The 20,340-nt window shown below is 53.3% G+C and overlaps 7 protein-coding genes across 7 annotated transcripts; 6 read left to right on the top strand and 1 right to left on the bottom strand.

Annotated features, from left to right (window-relative positions):
* Positions 1–483: 483 nt before the first annotated feature.
* On the top strand, positions 484–1,527 carry PHACADRAFT_248337 (uncharacterized protein). Its single transcript, XM_007390971.1, has one exon. The coding sequence runs from the start codon at positions 581–583 to the stop codon at positions 749–751; it is 171 nt and encodes a 56-aa protein (XP_007391033.1). The 5' UTR covers positions 484–580; the 3' UTR covers positions 752–1,527.
* A 132-nt stretch (positions 1,528–1,659) lies between these two features.
* PHACADRAFT_24810 (uncharacterized protein) lies at positions 1,660–3,680 on the top strand (the record flags this gene model as incomplete). The annotated part of the gene is made up of 11 exons (XM_007389543.1): positions 1,660–1,692; positions 1,716–1,858; positions 1,908–1,966; positions 2,021–2,168; positions 2,222–2,361; positions 2,416–2,532; positions 2,565–2,768; positions 2,987–3,138; positions 3,176–3,219; positions 3,279–3,378; positions 3,432–3,680. 11 exons carry the CDS (start codon positions 1,660–1,662, stop codon positions 3,678–3,680), a joined length of 1,389 nt encoding a protein of 462 aa, XP_007389605.1.
* Positions 3,681–4,170: 490 nt separating this feature from the next.
* PHACADRAFT_204793 (uncharacterized protein) lies at positions 4,171–7,523 on the top strand. Its single transcript, XM_007390970.1, has 10 exons — positions 4,171–4,685; positions 4,736–4,833; positions 4,896–5,035; positions 5,086–5,144; positions 5,197–5,344; positions 5,428–5,561; positions 5,616–5,773; positions 5,836–5,971; positions 7,048–7,061; positions 7,122–7,523. Exons 1-10 carry the CDS (start codon positions 4,406–4,408, stop codon positions 7,239–7,241), a joined length of 1,287 nt encoding a protein of 428 aa, XP_007391032.1. The 5' UTR covers positions 4,171–4,405; the 3' UTR covers positions 7,242–7,523.
* A 51-nt stretch (positions 7,524–7,574) lies between these two features.
* PHACADRAFT_112385 (uncharacterized protein) lies at positions 7,575–9,650 on the top strand. Its single transcript, XM_007390969.1, has 9 exons — positions 7,575–8,077; positions 8,129–8,226; positions 8,288–8,427; positions 8,478–8,536; positions 8,591–8,738; positions 8,790–8,923; positions 8,984–9,141; positions 9,201–9,336; positions 9,391–9,650. Exons 1-9 carry the CDS (start codon positions 7,798–7,800, stop codon positions 9,450–9,452), a joined length of 1,215 nt encoding a protein of 404 aa, XP_007391031.1. The 5' UTR covers positions 7,575–7,797; the 3' UTR covers positions 9,453–9,650.
* A 641-nt stretch (positions 9,651–10,291) lies between these two features.
* Positions 10,292–11,611, bottom strand: PHACADRAFT_248331 (uncharacterized protein). Its single transcript, XM_007390968.1, has 8 exons — positions 11,419–11,611; positions 11,288–11,360; positions 11,217–11,232; positions 11,098–11,158; positions 10,834–11,043; positions 10,573–10,780; positions 10,430–10,518; positions 10,292–10,375 (listed from the first exon to the last, which is right to left on the bottom strand). The coding sequence occupies exons 1-7, from the start codon at positions 11,602–11,604 to the stop codon at positions 10,439–10,441; spliced, it is 834 nt and encodes a 277-aa protein (XP_007391030.1). The 5' UTR covers positions 11,605–11,611; the 3' UTR covers positions 10,292–10,375; positions 10,430–10,438.
* A 1,663-nt stretch (positions 11,612–13,274) lies between these two features.
* Positions 13,275–17,436, top strand: PHACADRAFT_248326 (uncharacterized protein). Its single transcript, XM_007390967.1, has 18 exons — positions 13,275–13,811; positions 13,865–13,962; positions 14,013–14,046; positions 14,099–14,216; positions 14,266–14,478; positions 14,546–14,682; positions 14,743–14,900; positions 14,962–15,097; positions 15,165–15,959; positions 16,098–16,260; positions 16,313–16,420; positions 16,487–16,680; positions 16,731–16,852; positions 16,909–16,997; positions 17,047–17,131; positions 17,184–17,231; positions 17,282–17,308; positions 17,361–17,436. Exons 1-9 carry the CDS (start codon positions 13,523–13,525, stop codon positions 15,224–15,226), a joined length of 1,245 nt encoding a protein of 414 aa, XP_007391029.1. The 5' UTR covers positions 13,275–13,522; the 3' UTR covers positions 15,227–15,959; positions 16,098–16,260; positions 16,313–16,420; positions 16,487–16,680; positions 16,731–16,852; positions 16,909–16,997; positions 17,047–17,131; positions 17,184–17,231; positions 17,282–17,308; positions 17,361–17,436.
* A 294-nt stretch (positions 17,437–17,730) lies between these two features.
* Positions 17,731–20,129, top strand: PHACADRAFT_248325 (uncharacterized protein). Its single transcript, XM_007390966.1, has 9 exons — positions 17,731–17,795; positions 17,849–18,179; positions 18,240–18,422; positions 18,479–18,636; positions 18,690–18,910; positions 18,970–19,316; positions 19,370–19,559; positions 19,665–19,841; positions 19,903–20,129. Exons 2-9 carry the CDS (start codon positions 17,924–17,926, stop codon positions 19,997–19,999), a joined length of 1,629 nt encoding a protein of 542 aa, XP_007391028.1. The 5' UTR covers positions 17,731–17,795; positions 17,849–17,923; the 3' UTR covers positions 20,000–20,129.
* Positions 20,130–20,340: the final 211 nt, after the last annotated feature.

The raw sequence follows: 20,340 nt of genomic DNA, 5'->3' as shown, positions 1-20,340 counted from the left end.
GCCGGCCCCCTCGGTCACCCGAGGCCATACGCGCTGCCTCATCCATAGTATTATCCATACAGACAACTTCCTTGTCGACGCTGGTCGTTCGAACACGCGGGCCGGTGCCAACAAGAGCTACGTCCCGGCTGTGGTGGGCAGGATTGCTGCTAACAGCATAGTGAGTGTCCCACACAGTCTTCCGAGTCTGCACTGTTGCGCTCAAATTGAGAGTGTGCTCTGCAGTCTGGGTATACCCTGCAATCTGACACGTTATGCTAATGTTCCGCTCAGAGTCTTTCTGAGAAGAGGAGGGCCTCGAACAGATGGCACCTGGAAGCCTTGTCAGATCGGAACTCAGTCTATTGGTAGGCGGACCACGCGACTGGTTGGAACCAAGATTTCCGCTATCCTGCGCTCTTCCCTCGCGCATAGCACCGACGGGCTTTACAATATACATCCTAGGTATGCATGAGCTGACGCATACGTATTTACTAGTGCTAACTACGCCACTATGAAGGACGGCAGGTATATCAGCTGCCGGTGTTGTTGTGCATATACTCGTGTTTCTAAGATTGGGCAGTGTCTTTGACAGATTTCGATGGCCTGGCCACCGCCACCATACAGCGCACTCGTCCTAGGCATCTGGCTCATACTTCTCGCTGCATGCCTCTATGGCGCACCCGGTACCCTTACCCTCGATTCGGATCCCGCATGCCACCTTCCTGTCCATATAAGCATTTCGACGATATTGGTACATGGAACCCCATGACATGGCTGCCGCCCACGACAAGATCGTAATCGCTTAACGGAATGCTGCAGGTGTCACGCTCACCCAGCCCCACCAGTTGCTGTCTCCTTAAATCGACGGAGCCCACATCAGAGAAGGCTTTTAACGCACGAAGACATCCTCGACCAGGGTCTGAGATGTTCCTCAGCCGCGCGAACGTGCATTGCTACCGCGTGCATCATCCCGGCTGAGGGCGGTGTGGCTACTCTCCGTTGTATTATGAATCATCGTCTGAAGCGTGCTGCTGCAGCTTCTCGTCCACACGTTCTGCTCGAATCGTAGCTGACAGCTCGCTTGCCTACGTGATGGGCGGAAGAATAGCACACTGGTGTAGTGTCACTCGCCAAGCTCGTCTTCGTCATCCAGGGCAAGGCCTCCAAAGTATAAAGAGAATTGCACTGCCGTCGCTCTCCTCAGCCCCTCAGCCCTCAGCTCCCAATCGTCTTCCGTCGAGTCACTGTGTTCCTCGACCAGTCCTTCGTTGCCCTCGTCGCTCTCGCTCTCGCCGTCTCGGCAACGCCTGTCATCCGTGACACGCCGGCGATCACTCTGCCTATCGCAAAGCACTTCAACACGACCGGCACGCTCCACTTGCTCGCACAGGACCGGGCTCGTGCGAAGTGGCTCAAGTCTCGTGCTAAGGGTGAGTACATTTCGGGGCGTGCAAGAAGCCTGCCGGTCACCAACACCGCGGTCAGTTATCTTGCCGCGGTTGGGGTCGGTAGCCCCGCCACGACGTGTAAGTAGTTCCCCAAAAAGCCGAGATAATACGCCCACAATAATGTAACAGACAATCTAATCGTCGACACTGGTAGCTCGAATACCTGGGTTGGCGCCGGCACCGCGTATGCTACTACCTCCACTGGCGAAGACACTGGCAATTCTGTGGTATGTTCAGCCTTCTCATAGCTGCTACGGATCAGGTGTGACAGTATGGCACCTTTAGTCTGTCTCCTATGGTTCTGGATCTTTCTATGGCGAGGAGTACACCGATCAGGTTACTCTCGGTAGCTTCGTCATTCAGGACCAATCCATCGGTGTGGCCACGGAAGCCAGCGGCTTCCAGAGCGGCGTGGACGGTATCTTGGGGTAAGTAGCTCACCTGACGTTCACCCATGCCTCTAACATGCGACGTTAGTATCGGCCCCGTCGACCTCACTGAGGGTACTGTCAACAACACTGACACTGTTCCTACTGGTAAATTCGCATGGCTGATCGACGGATATCGGCGGAACTGACATCTCTCCACAGTTACCGACAACCTGCTTTCCCAAGGTCTTATATCGACCGAAGTTGTTGCCGTCTCCTTCGAGCCGACTAACCAGCAGAGCGTGACGAACGGCGTGCTGACTTTCGGTGGCACTGACTCGAGCAAGTTCACCGGCGCCATCGACTATGTGTAAGCTGACTACCCCCCTTGAGCATCTACGATATACTAAATCCTTCTGGCAGCCCTTTGACGAACACTTATCCCGCTTCTCTGTACTGGGGCATCGATCAGTCCATCGTCTACGGCAGCACAAACCTGAACATCCTGTCTAACACTGCTGGTATCGTCGACACAGGCACTACCCTCATTCTCATTGCCACTGGTGTGTCGAAATTCACCCTCATTCTGCAGGGACGCTGACATGATGGTGGTATAGATGCTTTCCAGACGTATCAGCAAGCTACGAATGCTACTTTGGATGACACTATCGGCTTGTTCAGCATCTCAAGCTCGCAGTACGACAATCTCCAGGATCTGTACTTCAATATCGGCAGTAACACTAATACTCTCACTCCGAACGCCTAGATCTGGCCTGTACGTCTGCCATAGCTGCTCGCTATGAACCACTTGAGTTGACAGTGGGATCTATGCAGCGTTCTCTCAACACACTTATCGGCGGCAGCGCGGACAACATTTACCTCGTCGTCGCTGATAGCGGCGACCCCTCCGGTCAAGGCCTCGATTTTATCGATGGCCAGGCGTTCCTGGGGAGGTTTTACTCTGTATTTGGTGAGTTCGTCAGTAGGCCTCTTTGTAACATGCCAGTTCACACAGCTGGATCCAGATACCGCCAACAGCTGTGTTGGCCTGGCCACCACCTTGTTCACCTATGCGACCTCCAACTGAAGATTAGACACTAAAGTTTAGGAATTGTATCTTGGACTTGTATTATATACATCAACGGACTCTGGATGTCGGCTGTATGTACCGGACATGGCATTCAATAGAGTATCGCCTCTACTCGCCAGCCAGCGCTTCTGCGAACCGTGCCTTATGCCTTGCTTCCCACCATCACCATGAATCGAGGAGCCCTCTAGCAGAGGCGAAGCAACTTAGGAGGGCCAACGATGTGACGATTGTCAAAACGTGCTTCGCTTCAGTGAGTTATGTTGATGTAACGGGTGTGGACTTGGTAGGCCGGTTCTGGCGGTGGTCGGCGTCGACGGTCCTGCGACCGCTTGTAAGTCGCGCCACTTGAGGTTGTACGCGTCGTGTTACTGATACCAACCGTGTCGACAGGATTCTCGTTGACACCGGTTATTTGAGCGTGCGGATTGGTGCGAATAAGCGTTGCGTTCCGGTCGCGACGAACTCGGACGAGAGTGCTGGCCACAGCGTCGTGAGTCTCACAACCTTCTGCTCTGTTGCGCTCAATCTGAGTGTACTCTGCAGTCTAGCATGTGCTGCTCAGAGTCTTTCTCAGAACAGGAGAATCTCAACCAGATGACTCTTGTGAGCCTTGCCACCGAAAACCAGCCCATTGGTGCAGCAGGCTACATGGGCAGCCGGAACCAGAACGTCCGCATCCTTCTGAGTCTTCTCTCGCGTGTATCACAGACTAGCCTTGCAACTATGTACCTCCTGGGTGATTTACGTCTGTTCATGCATACGCGTCGACTTATGCTGACTACGCCTTTATAGAGAATAACAGCGTGAATGATACATCGGTTACCGGTGTTGTTGTGTAAATTTGAGATTTGGCAATGTCGTGTACTGTTACCTTCGCCACCACCATGCAGCGCACTCGTCTTAGGCATGCTTCTCGTCGCGTACCGCTATGATGCGACCGCACAGATTTGTTCTGCGACAAGCCCTTATCCTCGACCTGAATTTCGCAAGTCGCCTACATACCCTTTCGAAACTTCCGGAGATAACGGTACATGCTCAAGGAAGTCCTCTTGTGACGGCGCCGCCGGCTATTACAGGTTCGTGATCGCTTAATGGAATACGGCATGTGTTACGCCCACTAATTGCTCTCAACTTAAATCTCCAGAGTCCTCTCGGAGAAGCCCTCTGGCACGGTGGTATCCCCTACCTGACTCTCCCAAGTTCCTCGACTGCAATATGGACATCATGCCGGCCGAATGCGGTATGACTACTGTCCACTATATCATGAACCATTGTCTGAAGCATGCTGCAGCGGCTTCTCGTCCACGCTTCGCTTGAAGAGTAACTAGCAGCTCGCTTACCTATGCGATGGATAGAAGTTTGCAATCTCCGAAGAATATCGTACTGGACCTAGTATCATTTATCGAACGCGTTTTCACCATCCGTGGCAAAACCTTCAAGGTATAAGAAGAATCGCACCATCGTCGCTCTCCCTAGCTCCTCAGCTCTCAGCTCCCGTCGCCTTTTCTGGAGCCACCATGTTCCTTAGCCAGTCCTTTGTCGTCCTTGTCGTTCTTGCACTTGCCATTTCGGCGACGGCTGTCGTCCGCCACACGCCGACGATCACTCTGCCCATCACGAAGCATTTCAACACGACTGGCACGCTCAACCTGCTCGTACAGGACCAGGCTCGTGCGAAGTGGCTCAAGTCTCGCGCCAAGGGCGAGCACCTTGCTCAGCGTGAGGAAAGCCTACCCATTACCAACGTCGCTGTCAGCTACACTGCTGCAATTAGCGTCGGGAATCCTGCCACGACCTGTAAGCGGTTCTATACAAGTTGCGACGATATACTCACAACAATGTGACAGACACTCTCATTGTTGACACTGGCAGTTCAAACACCTGGGTCGGTGCTGGCACCAAGTACGTCGCTACCTCTACCAGCATGAACACCGGCGAGTCTGTGGTATGTTTCAGCCTTATAGTTGCTACCGACTTGTTCTGACTCAAGTTGTATGATACCTATAGTCTGTCACCTACGGCTCTGGATCTTTCTCTGGCACAGAATACACCGATCAGATCACTCTTGGCAGCCTCGCTATCAAAGACCAATCCATCGGTGTGGCATCGCAGTCACAGGGCTTCCAGGGTGTTGACGGTATTCTGGGGTAAATCGCTCGTTCGCTGTTTTATCCTATCACTGACTAAGTGGCATTAGCATCGGTCCTGTCTCCCTCACTTGGGGTACTGTCAACAACACGGACACTGTTCCTACTGGTAAATTCGCGAAGCTGATCAATGAATATCAGCAGAGCTGACATATTTCTAGTCGCTGATAATCTGTTCTCCCAGGGTACCATCTCCACCGAGGTTGTTGCTGTCTCTTTCGAGCCGACTACTAAGGAGAGCGTGACAAACGGTGAGCTGACTTTCGGTGACACCGATTCGAGCAAGTATACAGGCTCTATCAGCTACACGTAAGTTATGTCCTGCCTGAATTCCTCCAGTGTATTTGAACGCGCTTTCCTCCCTCCTCCCTCCCCCCCTCCCCCTCCGGCAGCCCTTTGACGCAAACTGAGCCCGCTTGTTATTACTGGGGCATCGATCAATCCATCACCTACGGCAGCACCAGCATACTGTCCACTACCGCCGGTATCGTCGACACTGGCACTACCCTCACTCTCATCGCTTCTGGTAAGCTAGAAACCACCCTCATTCTACAGGGATACTGACACGATAATGGCACAGATGCGCTTCAAAATTACCAGAAAGCCACAGGCGCGAACTTGGACAACGCCACCGGTTTCCTCCGCATCTCAAGCTGGCAGTACGACAACCTCCAGAACCTGGACTTCAATATCGGCGGTAACACCTATGCCCTCACTCCGAATGCCCAGATCTGGCCTGTACGTCTGCTATAGCTGCCCATATGCGAAGTACATGAGCTCATAGTGGAACCGTCGTGCAGCGTTCCCTCAACTCATATATAGGCGGCGACTCGTACCACGTATACCTCATCGTTGGCGACATTGGCAGTGACTTCGGCGAGGGCTTCGACTTCATCAACGGCCAGACTTGGCTGGAGAGGTTCTACTCCGTCTACGGTAAATTACCTCAACAGGCTTCTTTGTCACATGCCAGCTTACGTAGTTGGATACAGATACTACCAACAATCGCATCGGCCTAGCCACCACCTCGCACACTGATGCGACCACCAATTGAAGACAGGAGAGACAGGGGTAGAAATATATTGTATTTCGAATTTTTACTTCAACGGGATTCTAGATGTTGTCTATGTACGTCAATACAATACTGTAACCTATGTTCCTTCATACAGACTCGTTGCCAGTCAGCTTTGCAGGGCAGGGACGTGAATGGAGGGTGTGTGTGCGATTGATACATCGGGATGTCCGTCTATGAGCCAGGAATTGAGCCTAACCTTCATGTAACGCCTACTAGTAGCGCTTCTGTGGACCATAACTTACGGCATCGAATTGCCAGCCATCCTTCGTCAGAGCCTTCACAGCCTGCGCTACACTTTCTTTCGGCACGAAAACATAATCGGCGGTATTCTTGTAGGTAATATGTCGCCAGGTAACCAGCAACGCCGGCTTCGCACACTGCAGGACTCACCATGTCGACACGGCGAAGACGGGCACTCCCACTGCTCTGAGCGGTGCGGTGAGGCTGGCCATAACGCCTGTAATAACTTCCGTATCACATCCCGATCGGCGCTTCTGTGAGCTAGCTCTCGACTGCCATTAGGAGTTCAAGCTCAAGAGTCGTCTAGCGGTATAGCAACGTGCCGGCTACCAATACAACCGTCTCTTACATCTCTTTAGTGGATCCCGCTGGTGTGATGAGGTGTGGGTCTAGTGGGTGCTAGTCCTGCGACTGCTTGTAAGACTAAGTCGCGTCATCTGAGGTTCAATTACGTGTCGTGTTGCTGATGCAATCCGTGTAGGTAACCTTCTCGTTGACCACACAGGTTGGTACTGCAGCTTTCTACTAGCTTTCTCAGAACAGGAGTCTCGGCCAGGCTACTCTTGGGAGCTTTGTCATCGAAGACCAGCCAGTGTGGCGCCACATGCCCCTAAGTGATATGCGTCAGCCCATGCGTACGCGCTGACTTGTGCCATTGAACTATGCCGTTATACTAGAAGCTAACAATGTGCATCAGTTGCCGGTGTTATTGTACGTATACCTGTGATCCCGAGATTTGGTGATGTTGTTGACAGATTTTGCTTGGCTTAGCAGCAGCAGCAGCCGCCGCCATGCAGCGTACCCGTCTTAGGCATGCGACCTATGCTTCTCGTTGCGCGCCGCTATGATGCGACCCCGCAGTTCTATTCTGCGACCGACACCTCGACCTAGATTCCGCATGTCACTACATGCTGCTAATTTATCATATATGAGCCTTCCGGGGATAACGGCGCATCCTTGAGGAAATCCTGTGACAGCGCTACCGACTCGTGATCGCTTAACGGAATGCTGCACATATCACGCCCACCTACTGGTGTTGACAGTACCCACATTGATATTGTGGAGGGGCTTTGGTGCACGATAGCATTCTCTACCAGATTTTCAGAGATTCCTCAGCTACCATGTGGGCTGTGTGATACACACTGGCTACCGCACGGGCCGAATGCGGTATGGTTACATTTCGCTGTTTTATGAACTGTTTTCTGAAGCATGCTGTAGTGGCTTCTCATCCATACGTTCCGCTCGAAGCATAACTAGCAGCTCGCTTGCCTGTGCGGTGGACAGAAGCTCGCAATTCCCGAAGAATATTAGACTGGATGTGGTATCACCCGCTGAGCCCGCCTTTGCCCTCCATGGCAAGGCTTTCGAGGTATAAAGAGACTCGCATTGCCGTCGTTCGCCTCAGCTCCCCAGCTCTCAGATTCTAACCACCTACTTTCGAGTCGCTATGCTTCTCAGCCAACCCTTCGTCACCCTCGTCGCCCTTGCACTCGTCGTCTCGGCGACGCCTGTCGTCCGTGACACGCCAACGATCACACTGCCAATCGCGAAGCACTTCAACACGACCGGTACGCTCAAGCTGCTTGCGCAGGATCAGGCTCGTGCGAAGTGGCTCAAGTCTCGTACCAAGGGCGAGCACCTTGCTGAGCGTGAGGGAAGCCTCCCTGTCACCAACACTGCTACAAGCTATACTGCTGAGGTTGGCGTCGGTGACCCTGCCACGACCTGTATGTCGCTCCTTGAAAAACTATGATAATATGCTTAAAATTTTGCGACAGACAATCTCATCGTCGACACCGGTAGCTCGAACACCTGGGTCGGTGCCGGCTCCAAGTATGTCGCGACTTCCACTAGTAAAAACACCGACAATACGGTGGTACGTCTAGCCTTCTCACAATCGCTACTGAGTTGGTCTGACTGTATGATACCTTAACTAGTCCGTCTCCTACGGCTCTGGATCTTTCTCTGGCGAGGAGTACACCGATCAGGTCACTCTTGGCAGTCTTGTCATTAATGATCAATCCATCGGTGTAGCATCGCAGTCCGAGGGCTTCCAAGGTTCCGATGGTATCTTGGGGTGAGTCGCTCGTCAGCCGCTTTCCCCTGTCACTAACTGAGTGATATTAGCATTGGCCCTGTCGATCTAACTGAGAACACTGTCAGCAACACTGGTGCAGTCCCTACCGGTAAATCCACATGGCCGATCAATGAACACTAGCGGAGCTGACGTCTCCTTACAGTTACCGATAACCTGTTTTCGCAGGGCCTCATCCCCGCTTCGGTTGTTGCTGTCTATTTTGAACCGACTACCCAAGAGAGCGTGACGAATGGTGAGCTGACTTTCGGTGGTACCGATTCGAGCAAGTACACTGGCGATATCAACTACATGTTAGCTGCCTATCTTTCCTAAGCCTTTTTAGTGTACTGAATCCCCCGCAGCCCTTTGACGAGAACTTCGCCCGCTTCCCAGTACTGGGGCATCGACCAGTCCATCACCTACGGCAGCACAAGCATACTGTCCAGCACTGCCGGCATTGTCGACACTGGCACTACCCTCACTCTCATTGCTACTGGTGGGCCTGAATTCCGAGTCGTCCTCGTGCCACTCGGATGCTGAGACAGTAGCGGCATAGATGCATTCAAGAGTTACCAGGCGGCCACGGGGGCTGTCTTGGACAAAAACAGCGGCTTACTCCGAATTACGAGCTCGCAGTACCAAAGCCTCCAGAGTCTGAATTTCAACATTGGCGGTGTCACTTATGAGCTCAGTCCGAATGCTCAGATATGGCCTGTACGTCTGCCATAATTGCTTTCTGCGAAGTAAGCAAGCTGATAGCGCGACCTATGCAGCGTTCCCTCAACACAGCTATCGGTGGTAGCTCGGGCGACATCTACCTCATTGTTAGCGATCTCGGCAGCAACTCTGGCGAGGGCCTCGACTTCGTCAACGGCCAGACTTGGTTGGAGAGATTCTACTCTGTCTATGGTAGGTCACCTCAATGGGTCCCTGTAACATGTTGGCTTACGCAGTCACATCTAGATACCGACAACCAACAGCTCGGCTTAGCTACTACCCCATATACTGATGCGACCATAAACTGAAAACAAGACACGAGAGTCTAGGAATTGTAGTTTTGTGTTTTTACTCGATCAGCGAGACTTTGGGCTGCCTAGCTGGCAGCCGTATCTGAATTTATGCATCAAACTGCCAGCTATCCTTCGCTAGAGCCTCCATAGCCTGTGTTGCGGACTCTTTTGGCACAAGAACATAGTCGGTATTCCTAGCAGCATGACATCAAGCAATGCAAGCTTCGCACGTGCCAGGACTTACCACGTCGACACGGCGAAGACGGGTATGCCCGCCGCCTTGAGCGGCGCTGTAAAGCAGGCCATGACACCTGTGACGGCTTCCGCGTCCGAGTCGCATACAGCTCAGCCAACCCTGGTGCATGCCGAAGCGAGGAAACAACACACCAAAGTCCATGGGCCCTGCAATCTTGATACACCGCCAGGTCGCAGAAGCGTCGTCGGTCTCGCGCACGATGGAGATCTCCTCGTCGGTGCGCGTGACCGAGATGAATTTGCCTCCGGACGCCGCCCCGTCTGTTAGGGCGTGCACGAGGTGCGTTGGAATGCGCTCGCCGGGTTTGAGCTGTGATACCTCGAAGAGACCTCCGAGGAGACGCAGGCGGAAGGCTGGGTGGTCGGACGGAGGTGGTGGAGGCATCTTGAGAGTGAGTGCCTCCACGAATGTGGTCAGTGACTCGCGTTCTGAGCATGGAGACGCGTGCGCGCCATTGGGACCGCGGCACATCTAGAGGCATGATAGCATGGCTGTGCCACCGCGCTCTTCATGCCGCTCGAGCATTTGCGGATAACCTCGTAAGATAAGCTACACTATAATACATGGCCAGACCCGCGTTGCGTCCCGGTCATAAACACAGAGTCCTATGTGATCCTGAAACACTCTGAAAGGCCCGGGCCTCTTGTACATCACGTACGAGGCAGTATATCAAGATGGCAGCCTATAGAGCACCAGTGAGGATTGATATATGCGATTTCAACCGAGCCGCACTTACAGAGACGGCCTAAGACCTGCGAGTGCTGGATCCAGACTTGGGTAGGTATTTGAGTCCCTCCGAGGCGCAGCTCCCCTGCTCTGCCATGTCTGACCAGCCTTGTGAGAAAAGCTCAAAGCAGAGTAAAACAGCCGTATACTAACTGATCGGGTCGAATTCGCCGTCAATGACCGAGCCCTTCAAGTTAAAGTAGTAGCTGATCTGGAAGATTGTCGTGTCGTCGTCGCAGTCCAGAGAAGGGGTAAAACCGTGCGCGGACTGGATAGCGTTGGTAATTTCGGACAATGTGTACGTCTTGGTGGCCGAAGGGGTGATGCCGGCGGATGCAAGCCAATCATATGTAGGAAGCGTCTGCAGAAATTATGTCAGGAAACATATGGCAGTTTTGGAGGCAGACGGCATGCCTGGAAGAGGCCGACAACGGTGTTGAAGAAGGCAACTGCTTCGGCGCCCTTTGGGCTACCAGCAGGGAGGCAGGACGGCTCCAGGGTACTATAACAGGTTCCATGGGTGCTCCATTCATGTTCCCAGAAATCTTCGCTTGACTCGTCGTCGCTGACCCAGAACTCCTCCATGAAAGACAGGGTGTCTGAGGCACCTTGTGCAGTGAGGAGCTTAGAAGCTGGTCAGCTGACGAAGGGCGCACAGAGAGACTATAAGGTTCATACCCCGGAGATGTCGGTGTAGTCGCGCGAAGGATCGCAGTCTTCTTCGAATGTACCATCGCAGCTGTTGAGAACGAGGTCAGATATCAGATTCTGAGGCAGAAATGTTGGAGAATATCTACTTGTCGGGCCAAAGGCCTTCATTCGGAAACAAGTCAGCGGCAGTACCATACGTCAGGCCGGATGATCTTACCGTGAATTGTCCAGCTGTCCGACGGTCCAGTAGAGGGGTCCGTGTCCCAGAATTGTACCTGGAGGACTAGACCCTAGAGTATTACGATTATTGAGTGTTTTTCTGCTGTTGACACTATTATCTCAGCTTACACCGGGCGACTCGAAGCAGCAAAGGTTACTCTGTGCCGTTGTGTTATGGCACGAAGCAGGTCCATTTGTGCTGCATCCAGAGCTGACCTGCGCATTCCGGGCAAAAAGGTCCATGCCATCCACCGGGGTGAGGAATGCCAGGGCAGAGCCTGCAAGTGAGCCTAGCACGAGTGCTGCCGCAAGCATGGTGTCCTGTTGCGCTTGTCGTGAGCAGATGAGAGGTGGGAAGTAATTTCGAAGACATGCCATTATACGAGGGCTTTATATACAGTAGAAGTCCAAAGAAGTTCTTTCTTCGCTTGCGGGGAGTCGCACGTTTAGCCTGGACTCCATGCGAGAGCACTCAGTTCAGCGCCGCCCCATGGAAGCAAGCATATGGGAGACTGGGACCTGCGGCAGCAGCGACGATGAGCATGTGGGCTCGCTCGCTTCGCGCGCTGTGATTGGGCGGGGAACACTCGAGCCCATATGCATAGTGCCTTCCCGTAGCGCAGCTTCGTGGTGCCAAAGATATACTTTGCATGTGGCCTCTGCGTGATGTGGCAGCCGATCGTGCAATTACAAGGAACATAAACAGGGTCCCTTGGCGGGTGCTTAGCTTCCAAGTTTTTCGCACTACGCTTCGCAATCATTGCGTCCGACTCCAATTACGGAGTCGCGTGACTCCAGAAGGGTGAGCGTTCGAATCGCTCTGGCCTCAGTGTTTTTTTAGAATACGTTTTAAGGTGTTAAAAGCAGAACACTTAGAAGTCACTCATGATTCGCTTATCCTGCGAATATGCGCATGCGAGTGAGCAATGCGTTGTAAAAGCGTGAATATAGGATATCAGCGTTGAGCGCTTGAGCGTTAACGCCAGTCGTGCGCACTTGCAAGCGCTTGATCATGAGCTTACATTGATGCAAAGAGTGAGGCTAATGAAGCGTCGACATCATCGCCGAACCTCAGTGCCGCCACGCACGACTCATGCTGTGAGCACCGCCTGGGGTTGCACGGGAAGATATGATATGCGGTTCGCCGGCCATGGGTGTGCCATAGGTGCCTTGTTCCCTCGTCGGCGCGCTTGATCAGAAAGATACAGCAGCGCTGACAACTTTCTCAAGGACGTGTAACTTCTCTGACATGCGCCGCGTGCGATGAATCCTTCGCTGGATCTCATTGCCCACAAACCGGAAGCAGAAGTGTTCAGCGAGAGCTTCCGAATAGCGGGTGATCGGAGAAGAGTGAGGTAAATCTGGACGCACACCCCTCACGCTGAACAACGTCTGGAATCAGACGCGCTACCGTTGCGCCATGGCCCCCGCATAAACCTCTGGCCATAGGGATCATTCGATATCTGCCATCGTAGCTTTAGCTGAGTCCGAGTCGGACCAAAGTCCAACTCGAACAATTACCGTAATTGACAGACGGTACCCATGATCAATACTACTTCACTCCTGGTCTTGTCACGTTTGAAAATTTGAAGAGTTGTTCCCAGGCTGACTGCGCATGCGAAGCACACGTTTCGTTGCTTTAGAACGTGCCACTGTATTGGCCTGGACTGTTTTTAACGGTCTTTCCCGAATCCCGACGGTGAATGTCTAATATGGCCGCCCGTGATGCAGCAGTGACCAGGATTTCTGATGTAAGCACATACATTTTTTTTTCATCTTCGTTGGATAGATACAACTGACGCTCCATTTTAGCCCGGCCAGCGCGCTAGGAGCGACGAGGTAACTGCCCGGCTGTTCAAGCTACAACATAAAAGCCTAATAGCATTGCTCGTTAAGCTTGTACAAGTGCGGAAACACTATCGTCGATGGTAGTTGGATCCCACCCAAAGGCTGCATCTGATTGTGCACTCAACTATTGCGTCTCAGTTACTTCCGTCGACGACGGAACCATCTGATGGCTATAACAACAACGAAGCACTCTCCCAGCCCTTCTTAGTGATACGCTGAGAGTAGCGAGCAAAGTCATGGACACGCTGTCGCCTGTGCCGAGCACGGGTTCCTGATGTCCTCCTGATCCTGTTGTTCACTCCCTCTTTTAACGACCGCCTCGGTGTATAAAGGCTACCACTGAGGCCATTTGCTCCGCAGGACTACTACTGTTCTCTTCCCAAGCATGCGTGTTCGCCGCTTCCTCCTGGCCTCCTCTCTCGGTCTCCTGGGTACGGCCTACGCCACCCCAATGACTGTGCGGAGTGCGCCTGTCACGCTGCCCGTAGCAAAGCGCGTGAACACGACCGGCACGCTCAACCTCGTGGCGCATGACAGAGCTCGTGTGGCAGGGCTGCGCGCGCGTAGTACCGGCGGCGCTCTGCAATCCGACTCGATCGTCGGGAGCGCACCTTCGACGAACCAGGCAGTAGACTACGTCGCAAGCATCGAAATTGGGAACCCACCGACGACCTGTAGGTTCTTCTAGTGTCTTATCGTTATGTCAGCTGAGATATTATGCTTCCAGATTCGCTTCTTGTGGACACGGCGAGCTCGAATACGTGGGTCGGCGCCATGCAACCGTATGTCCAAACGGCGACCAGTGTCCAGACGCGCGACTCTGTTGTACGTTTGCGGTTTACTTTCTGGTATATTTGACTCAATTCGCACTGCAGCACGTAACGATAGGTGCGGATGAGTCTATGAGCGGTATGCTGGTTTGTTGAATATCCATCGCATGGCCAGCTAACTCAACCATCAGGCATCGAGTTCAATGACCAGGTCTCTATCGGAAATGGAGATGGACTCGTCATTATTGGCCAATCTATCGGCGCGGCAACGGATACGACAGGTTTTGACGACAGCGACGGTATCCTTGGGTAATGGCCTTTGTCCATGCTGCCTACCGTTGGCTAATTCTTGGCGCAGTCTCGGCCCAACATCCCTCACGATTGGAACCCTCTCGCCAGATACGACACAGAGTGTCCCGACGGTGGTAGACAGCCTCTTTCAGCAGGCAGTAATCCAGCAGGACCTCGTCGCCATCTCGTTCGAGCCGACGAACAGCGTCGGGAACGCGAATGGCGAGCTTACGTTTGGCGGCACAGACTCAAGCAAGTTTATTGGATCGATTGACTTTACGTATGTCGTCGTTTCTTTCTATCTTGCATGCGAGAGACAGAGAGATGAACGGTCTTGCTTGGGACAGACCGATCACGACGACGAGCCCGTCGAGCAATTTTTGGGGCATCAATCAGCAGATTCGGTATGGCACGAACACGAACATTCTCTCCGAGACCGCCGGGATCATCGACACGGGCACGACGCTCATGCAGATCGCCACTGGTACGTCGCTCTTCTCCCTTTTACTGCCCTTCATACCCTGACCATGGCGATACTACCCAGATGCATTCCAGCGCTACCAAACCGCCACCGGGGCGGTACTAGACGACAACACTGGCCTATTGTCGCTTACGCTCGACCAGTTCTCAAGCCTGCAGAGCCTGTCCTATGTCATTGGCGGCGTCACGTTCGAGTTTACCGCGAACGCGCAGATCTGGCCTGTACGTCGAGTCCTCTTCTCTCTCGATTTGTGCATCTGCTGACCACAGGGGCTGCACGCAGCGTGCCCTGAACGACGCGATCGGCGGCGATGACCAGCACGTGTTCCTCGTTGTGAGCGACATCGGCTCCAACTCAGGCTCCGGCCTCGATTTCATCAATGGCATGACCTGGATCGAGCGGTTCTATGTCGTCCTCGGTGCGTTGTCAGTCTCGGGTTCGTTTTCCGAATGACTTGTCTAATGATAGTTTGTGCTTATGACCAGATACGGGCAACCAGAGGGTTGGAATTGCCAACACGCCGTTCACGCAGGCCGGCACAAATTAGCCGAGGTTGGTGCGGGAGATTCTATGCGACGGCAGGTCGAGTTTTTGGGGCTCGATATCGTCAAGATGAGATTAAGTCTTCGTACGAGAATATATACTACACGCTCAGCAAAGCTCCGCAAGCACGCCTACGGCTGGGAAACGGGATATGTTACATGCCAACGAAAACCGAAAAGTGTTCTACAACCATGGAAAGGGTGAGTAGAGTATAGATACAGGACCGGCACCGGTAAAAGAGAGTGAATACACGTCTACTCCATGCTATGACATCAAAAGTGATACGCTAGCGAATCCAACCTCTTCCTTCGTCCTTGACTGCATCCTTCTTTCATAGAGTCGACTAGTCGACGTCGTTCCAACTTCCAGGAAGGTCGTGGCCGTCGTGACTGTTGTGGCGTTGAGAACCGCCACGGCTGTTGCCCTGCGAGCCACGGCGCACATTTGGGCCCGAAGTGTTCCTGCTGTCATGCTGGTTGTTCGGGCTTTGGTTGTTTCCGGTGGCCTGCTGCCCCGTGCTCGACGCAACGTTCTGGATGATGTTGAAAAAGCTGCCGAGGAAGCCTCCGGGTATATGCTGCTGGTTCTGTCCGCGCGGTGACGATGGGCCATTGTTGTTTGCACCCGTGCTGGGATTGCCGCGATTGTTGTTGCTGTCAGTATTGTTGTTGGGACTAGAGCTGCTCGCAGGACCGGCACCAGAAGAACCGTGCGAGGGCTGAGGGACAAGCTGGTGCCTGCAAACGGAGCAAGAATCGTAGATCAGCATCTTCCATTCCAGCGGCAGACGACCCTCCCAATCAATCCTCGCCAAGGAGTGGACAATAGGGACGGGGGAGGTGTGCAATGTGGATGCAGGCAACAACGAGGCTTACCTGCAGACAGGGCAGGTACCACTGGACTTGAGCCAGGGCATGATGCATGGCTCGTGGAAAGGATGCTTGCAGGGAAGCATGACGACAACTTGTTCGTTCGGATCTTCTGTTCCAAGCTGGAACTGCTCTTTACACACCGCACAGTCTTTCTCGAGCAGTGGGGCTAACAGGGTTACGTCAATGTAAATGAAGCCGGAGATAAGGGCCAGACGTACATCCTTCCACGAGCACCTCGCGCGGGAGGTTCTTCATAATTTCCTCCGTCGCCGCAACGGGATGTCCTTGGGAATTCTCCATAAGCTGAGTGATAATCTGATCGAGCGCTATAATGAGGCAGTACAAGTCAAGCTAACACATCCTCGTGGCACGGGAACAATGAAGACGCTAACCTTCCTGGTTGAAGACATAGTCCCCAAACCTGCCTGCTTCAGCACCTGGGGGCATCATGCCTTCCAAGACATCACCCATGGGGCCGTTGCGGTTGGGATTCGAGAGCATAGCGAGTAAGTATTGGAACATGAGTGATCCATCAATCGTATCCCGCCCTTGTTGTGGTCGTCGTCCCCCGAAATTTGGGACGTATCTGGACAGACATGAGACAGACGCATGTACAATGCACAGCAAATCACGTACTCTGAAAAGAGGGGAATATCGCCTGTTCTTGCGGGCCCTGCCGAGAACGTGGTTCGCGGTCCTTCACCTGGAGTGCTTGTTCGGTTGATGCGTATTGTATAGCCCGAGTTCTCGCCCATTGTCTTGGTGACATAGATGAGTTAAGAAATGAAACAGACACCAATCGCTCAAGACTTACTGGTAGAGTTGTTCTGCTACCCGCGAGCGGTGGGGACCGTGCCTGTCCTGGAGGAGTAGCGCTTGTTCGAAGGAGATTGTGCAGTCCGACTGCAGAGCGATGAGCGCCGATGAAGCATCGCAGACAACACATACTCACAAAGAAGGTTATCCGCTCCAAACGGGTCGTCTTCCTCTCCGAAGCCATGCGCGAACTCGCGCGGATCGTCCGTTGGATTCTCGAGCTGTTGACCGATATGAGCATGTGGGGCGTCGCAGTGGGCTATGGGCGCATACCTTCTCAACAAATGTTCCGTTGCACGATGCGCAATGGGGATCTGGCACCTGTAAAATGGTCACACTAGTCTGTGGGGCGTGAGCGCACGCTGACTGACCATTAACGGGCGCATCTCGGCATGGCACTACGGTGGCTGTGATTAATCGAGGAGAATGTCGAGATTAATTTCGACGAACCTCATGGCAGTACCAGAGGGGCTCTCTGCTCGACATCGTTGTTGAAAGTGGCGGTGGAAGACGCAGGTATGCGCTGCAGTGGCCGTCTCAATCCAAGTATGTATGAGTGACGTCCAGCGTCTGCGCGCAGGTATCGTCGCCACTATGAGCGTCTGAGCAAACAAGGGTACACAACGCGGCTTGGGTGTGATGCCACGCGACTAGTGTTCAGTTGTTCGACTCTCGTGCTCTGTCGCCCGAGCAGGATACCCCCCGACCATCATGCGTGTCGACGACGACGCTCTCCCTTTCCCCGACCTCGACGAATACGGCGACGAAGGCGTCGGCATCTTCTATCCCCTCTCCATCTTCTTTGCCCTCGGCATATGGCTCGTCTTTCAGCGATACCAGTCCATGAGCAACAGGGCTGTGCCCTTCCGCATACGGGCCCCAGAAGTATGCTTATGTGGCAATCGAATTCGAGAGCACGTTCTGACACGCGTACAAAGCAAATCGGCCCTGATTTTCAAGCAACAAGGATTGAAGACCCATCCATAGACTCTCACCTGCGAGACCCAGGGCTCATGCCCCCTGTTCACCTCCAGGGACGGAAGTACATCACATGCTACGACCCCGCTACAGCCTGGCATCTTGCTACATACGTTGCAGACCACGCTGACGAAATTCAGCACAAGATCAGGCTTGCTGTGACTGCCCAGCAGTCGTGGAAGAACAGCTCGTTTGCCGACCGACGAAAGGTAGTGCGAAGCCTTAAGAAATGGCTGATTGATAATCAAGAAACTTGTGCGAAAGTCGCTGCCCGCGACACGGGAAAGACGCGTATGTTATCGGTTGTGTTTGGTCGTGTGCCCCGCTTCTAGAGCTCACGCTTTGGCACAGTGCTCGATGCTGCCCTCGGTGAGATCCTCACGACTGCTTCCAAGATGGACTGGCTTGTGCGGCATGGGGAACGCTACTTGAAACCAGAGTCCCGAACCACGAACTGGATGCTCCTTTACAAGAGCGCTAAGGTTCATTATGCGCCACTGGGTGTCGTGGCAGCTATCGTCTCCTGGAACTACCGTGCGTTATGTGCAACGCGAATATGTGTACTGACCGTATCTAATGCGACTCTTTAGCCCTCCACAATGTGTTCTCCCCAGTTCTTGCTGCCATCTTTGCCGGAAACAGCATCATCGTAAAATGTTCGGAGAACGTCGTCTGGTCGACAATGTGGTATGTTAGTGCAATTAAGGAGTGTCTCAGGGTCTGTGGCCAAGACTCAGAGCTTGTTCAGGTATGTGTGGTTACATCATGCATAACTTAAAAGGCACTCACACACTGACGTAGTTGGTCTGCTGCTATCCAGAGGAGGCCGAGAGTCTGACTAAGTCCCCCTGGATTCGCCACATCACGTTTATTGGTTCTGAAGAAGTCGGGCGAAAGGTCGTACTCGCCGCAGCTGAACAGCTGACGCCTGTGACTCTTGAGCTCGGCGGGAAGGATCCAGCCATCGTTATGCCTTCGACGGACATCAAGCAGTATGAAAGCATATGGATGCGCGGTCTCTTGTATGTCTATTTTTACTTCTGCAGTTCACGCATGCTCTGCTCAACTGACCACCCTCCAGCGGAAACGTCGGCCAGAATTGCATTGGCATTGAACGCCTCCTTGTGCACTCCTCGCAGTACGACGAAATCTATTCCCTCATCGTTGAGCGCACGAAGCAACTCCGCCTTGGCTGTGCACTCTCGCAGCCCCAGGATGGCTTTGTGCCTACTGTTGACTGCGGTGCGATGATTAACAACAGCCGGTTTGACGACCTCGAACGTGTTCTTGAGTCGGCGGAGAACCACGGCGCAACGATCGATGTCGGTGGTAAGCGGTGGAAGCACCCGTACCTCGAACACGGCGCCTACTTCAGCCCGACGGTTGTTGGCAACGTGGATCACTCAAGCGAGCTTGCGCAGCGTGAAAGTGCGTCTCTAAGCAGTCGACTCGCGTGCCCTCACTGATGATCGTAAATGTAGTGTTTGCGCCCATTGCAGCTATCATCAAGTACGATACCATCGAGGAGGCTATCGCTATCGCGAACGGCACGCGATATGGTCTCGGTGCGAGCGTGTTTGGACCTGACCAAGAGAAGTGCGTCGAACTTGTTGCGAAAAAACTGGAATGCGGTATGGTGTCAATCAACGACTATGCCGTTTATTACGTGAGTCTCTTCTCTATACCACTATTTTACTTCAACAAACCTTGCCTTCACAGCTGAAGTGGGTTTCTCGTTTCGCCGTGGAGTATTATCGGTGCTGATACCTTTCGCAGCCAAGATCTACCCTTTGGCGGTGTCAAAATGAGCGGATATGGCCGCTTTGGCGGGCCCGAAGGCTTGCGCGCACTCACAAGCACCAAGGTCATCGTCGTTGATCGCTGGCCATGGCTTATTCAGACGAGCATCCCCCAGCCACTTGACTACCCAATTCGCTCCATCGCCCTCAGCTGGTACGTCTTGCTTCCCTCTTTATCTCTGTTTCGTCGGATGTACTCACCATCTCGCCTGCAGGCAATTCGTGAGTGGCCTCATCGGATTTTTCTATGCCGAGGAATGGCGTGCGCGCTTCGAGTTCCTCGCGGCACTCATCGACGCTGCGCGTCGGTGATTACACTGCTCGTCTTTGCTACAACGTGCTTGCGCGGGACTGTGATGATCTAATATAGGTTTACGACTTTACGACGATTGGAATGCTGTCCGTGGAGTAACAATACTAATGTTGACGTCGTCTTTCGGTTATGACTTGGGCCTTGGTCGCGGATAGCGGGCGAGAGATGCTTGGGCGTGCCTGGCATTTTGAGAGAGCAGATAGAGAGGCACTCCCGTGTGGCGTATCACGGCTGAAGATCCATTAACGACTGCGAACAGTGTCTTTGAACGCTGCGGTGCCAGGGCACCAAGGAAGCTCAACGCTGTAAGCTTAGTCATACATATCATATGCATGTTGGC

The sequence above is a fragment of the Phanerochaete carnosa genome, assembly GCF_000300595.1.
Source record: "Phanerochaete carnosa HHB-10118-sp unplaced genomic scaffold PHACAscaffold_1, whole genome shotgun sequence".
Taxonomy (NCBI): Eukaryota; Fungi; Basidiomycota; class Agaricomycetes; order Polyporales; family Phanerochaetaceae; genus Phanerochaete; species Phanerochaete carnosa.
The sequence above is the reverse complement of the archived record's forward strand: the minus strand, read 5'-3'. Positions and strand labels throughout refer to the sequence as shown.

Bases quoted from the DNA above. Each gene is read 5' to 3' on its own strand.
- PHACADRAFT_248337 (XM_007390971.1), top strand. From the start codon at position 581: ATGGCCTGGCCACCGCCACCATACAGCGCACTCGTCCTAGGCATCTGG.
- PHACADRAFT_204793 (XM_007390970.1), top strand. From the start codon at position 4,406: ATGTTCCTTAGCCAGTCCTTTGTCGTCCTTGTCGTTCTTGCACTTGCC. The intron at 5,145-5,196 runs GTAAATTCGCGA...ACATATTTCTAG, and splicing joins CACGGACACTGTTCCTACTG to TCGCTGATAATCTGTTCTCC. The intron at 5,774-5,835 runs GTACGTCTGCTA...ACCGTCGTGCAG, and splicing joins CGAATGCCCAGATCTGGCCT to CGTTCCCTCAACTCATATAT.
- PHACADRAFT_112385 (XM_007390969.1), top strand. From the start codon at position 7,798: ATGCTTCTCAGCCAACCCTTCGTCACCCTCGTCGCCCTTGCACTCGTC. The intron at 8,078-8,128 runs GTATGTCGCTCC...ATTTTGCGACAG, and splicing joins CGGTGACCCTGCCACGACCT to ACAATCTCATCGTCGACACC. The intron at 9,142-9,200 runs GTACGTCTGCCA...CGACCTATGCAG, and splicing joins CGAATGCTCAGATATGGCCT to CGTTCCCTCAACACAGCTAT.
- PHACADRAFT_248331 (XM_007390968.1), bottom strand. From the start codon at position 11,604: ATGCTTGCGGCAGCACTCGTGCTAGGCTCACTTGCAGGCTCTGCCCTG. The intron at 11,361-11,418 runs GTAAGCTGAGAT...GTAATACTCTAG, and splicing joins GCTGCTTCGAGTCGCCCGGT to GGTCTAGTCCTCCAGGTACA. The intron at 11,044-11,097 runs GTATGAACCTTA...CCAGCTTCTAAG, and splicing joins ACTACACCGACATCTCCGGG to CTCCTCACTGCACAAGGTGC.
- PHACADRAFT_248326 (XM_007390967.1), top strand. From the start codon at position 13,523: ATGCGTGTTCGCCGCTTCCTCCTGGCCTCCTCTCTCGGTCTCCTGGGT. The intron at 13,963-14,012 runs GTACGTTTGCGG...TTCGCACTGCAG, and splicing joins TCCAGACGCGCGACTCTGTT to CACGTAACGATAGGTGCGGA. The intron at 14,217-14,265 runs GTAATGGCCTTT...TTCTTGGCGCAG, and splicing joins GACAGCGACGGTATCCTTGG to TCTCGGCCCAACATCCCTCA.
- PHACADRAFT_248325 (XM_007390966.1), top strand. From the start codon at position 17,924: ATGCCCCCTGTTCACCTCCAGGGACGGAAGTACATCACATGCTACGAC. The intron at 18,637-18,689 runs GTATGTGTGGTT...ACACTGACGTAG, and splicing joins AAGACTCAGAGCTTGTTCAG to TTGGTCTGCTGCTATCCAGA. The intron at 19,560-19,664 runs TCTCTTCTCTAT...TACCTTTCGCAG, and splicing joins TATGCCGTTTATTACGTGAG to CCAAGATCTACCCTTTGGCG.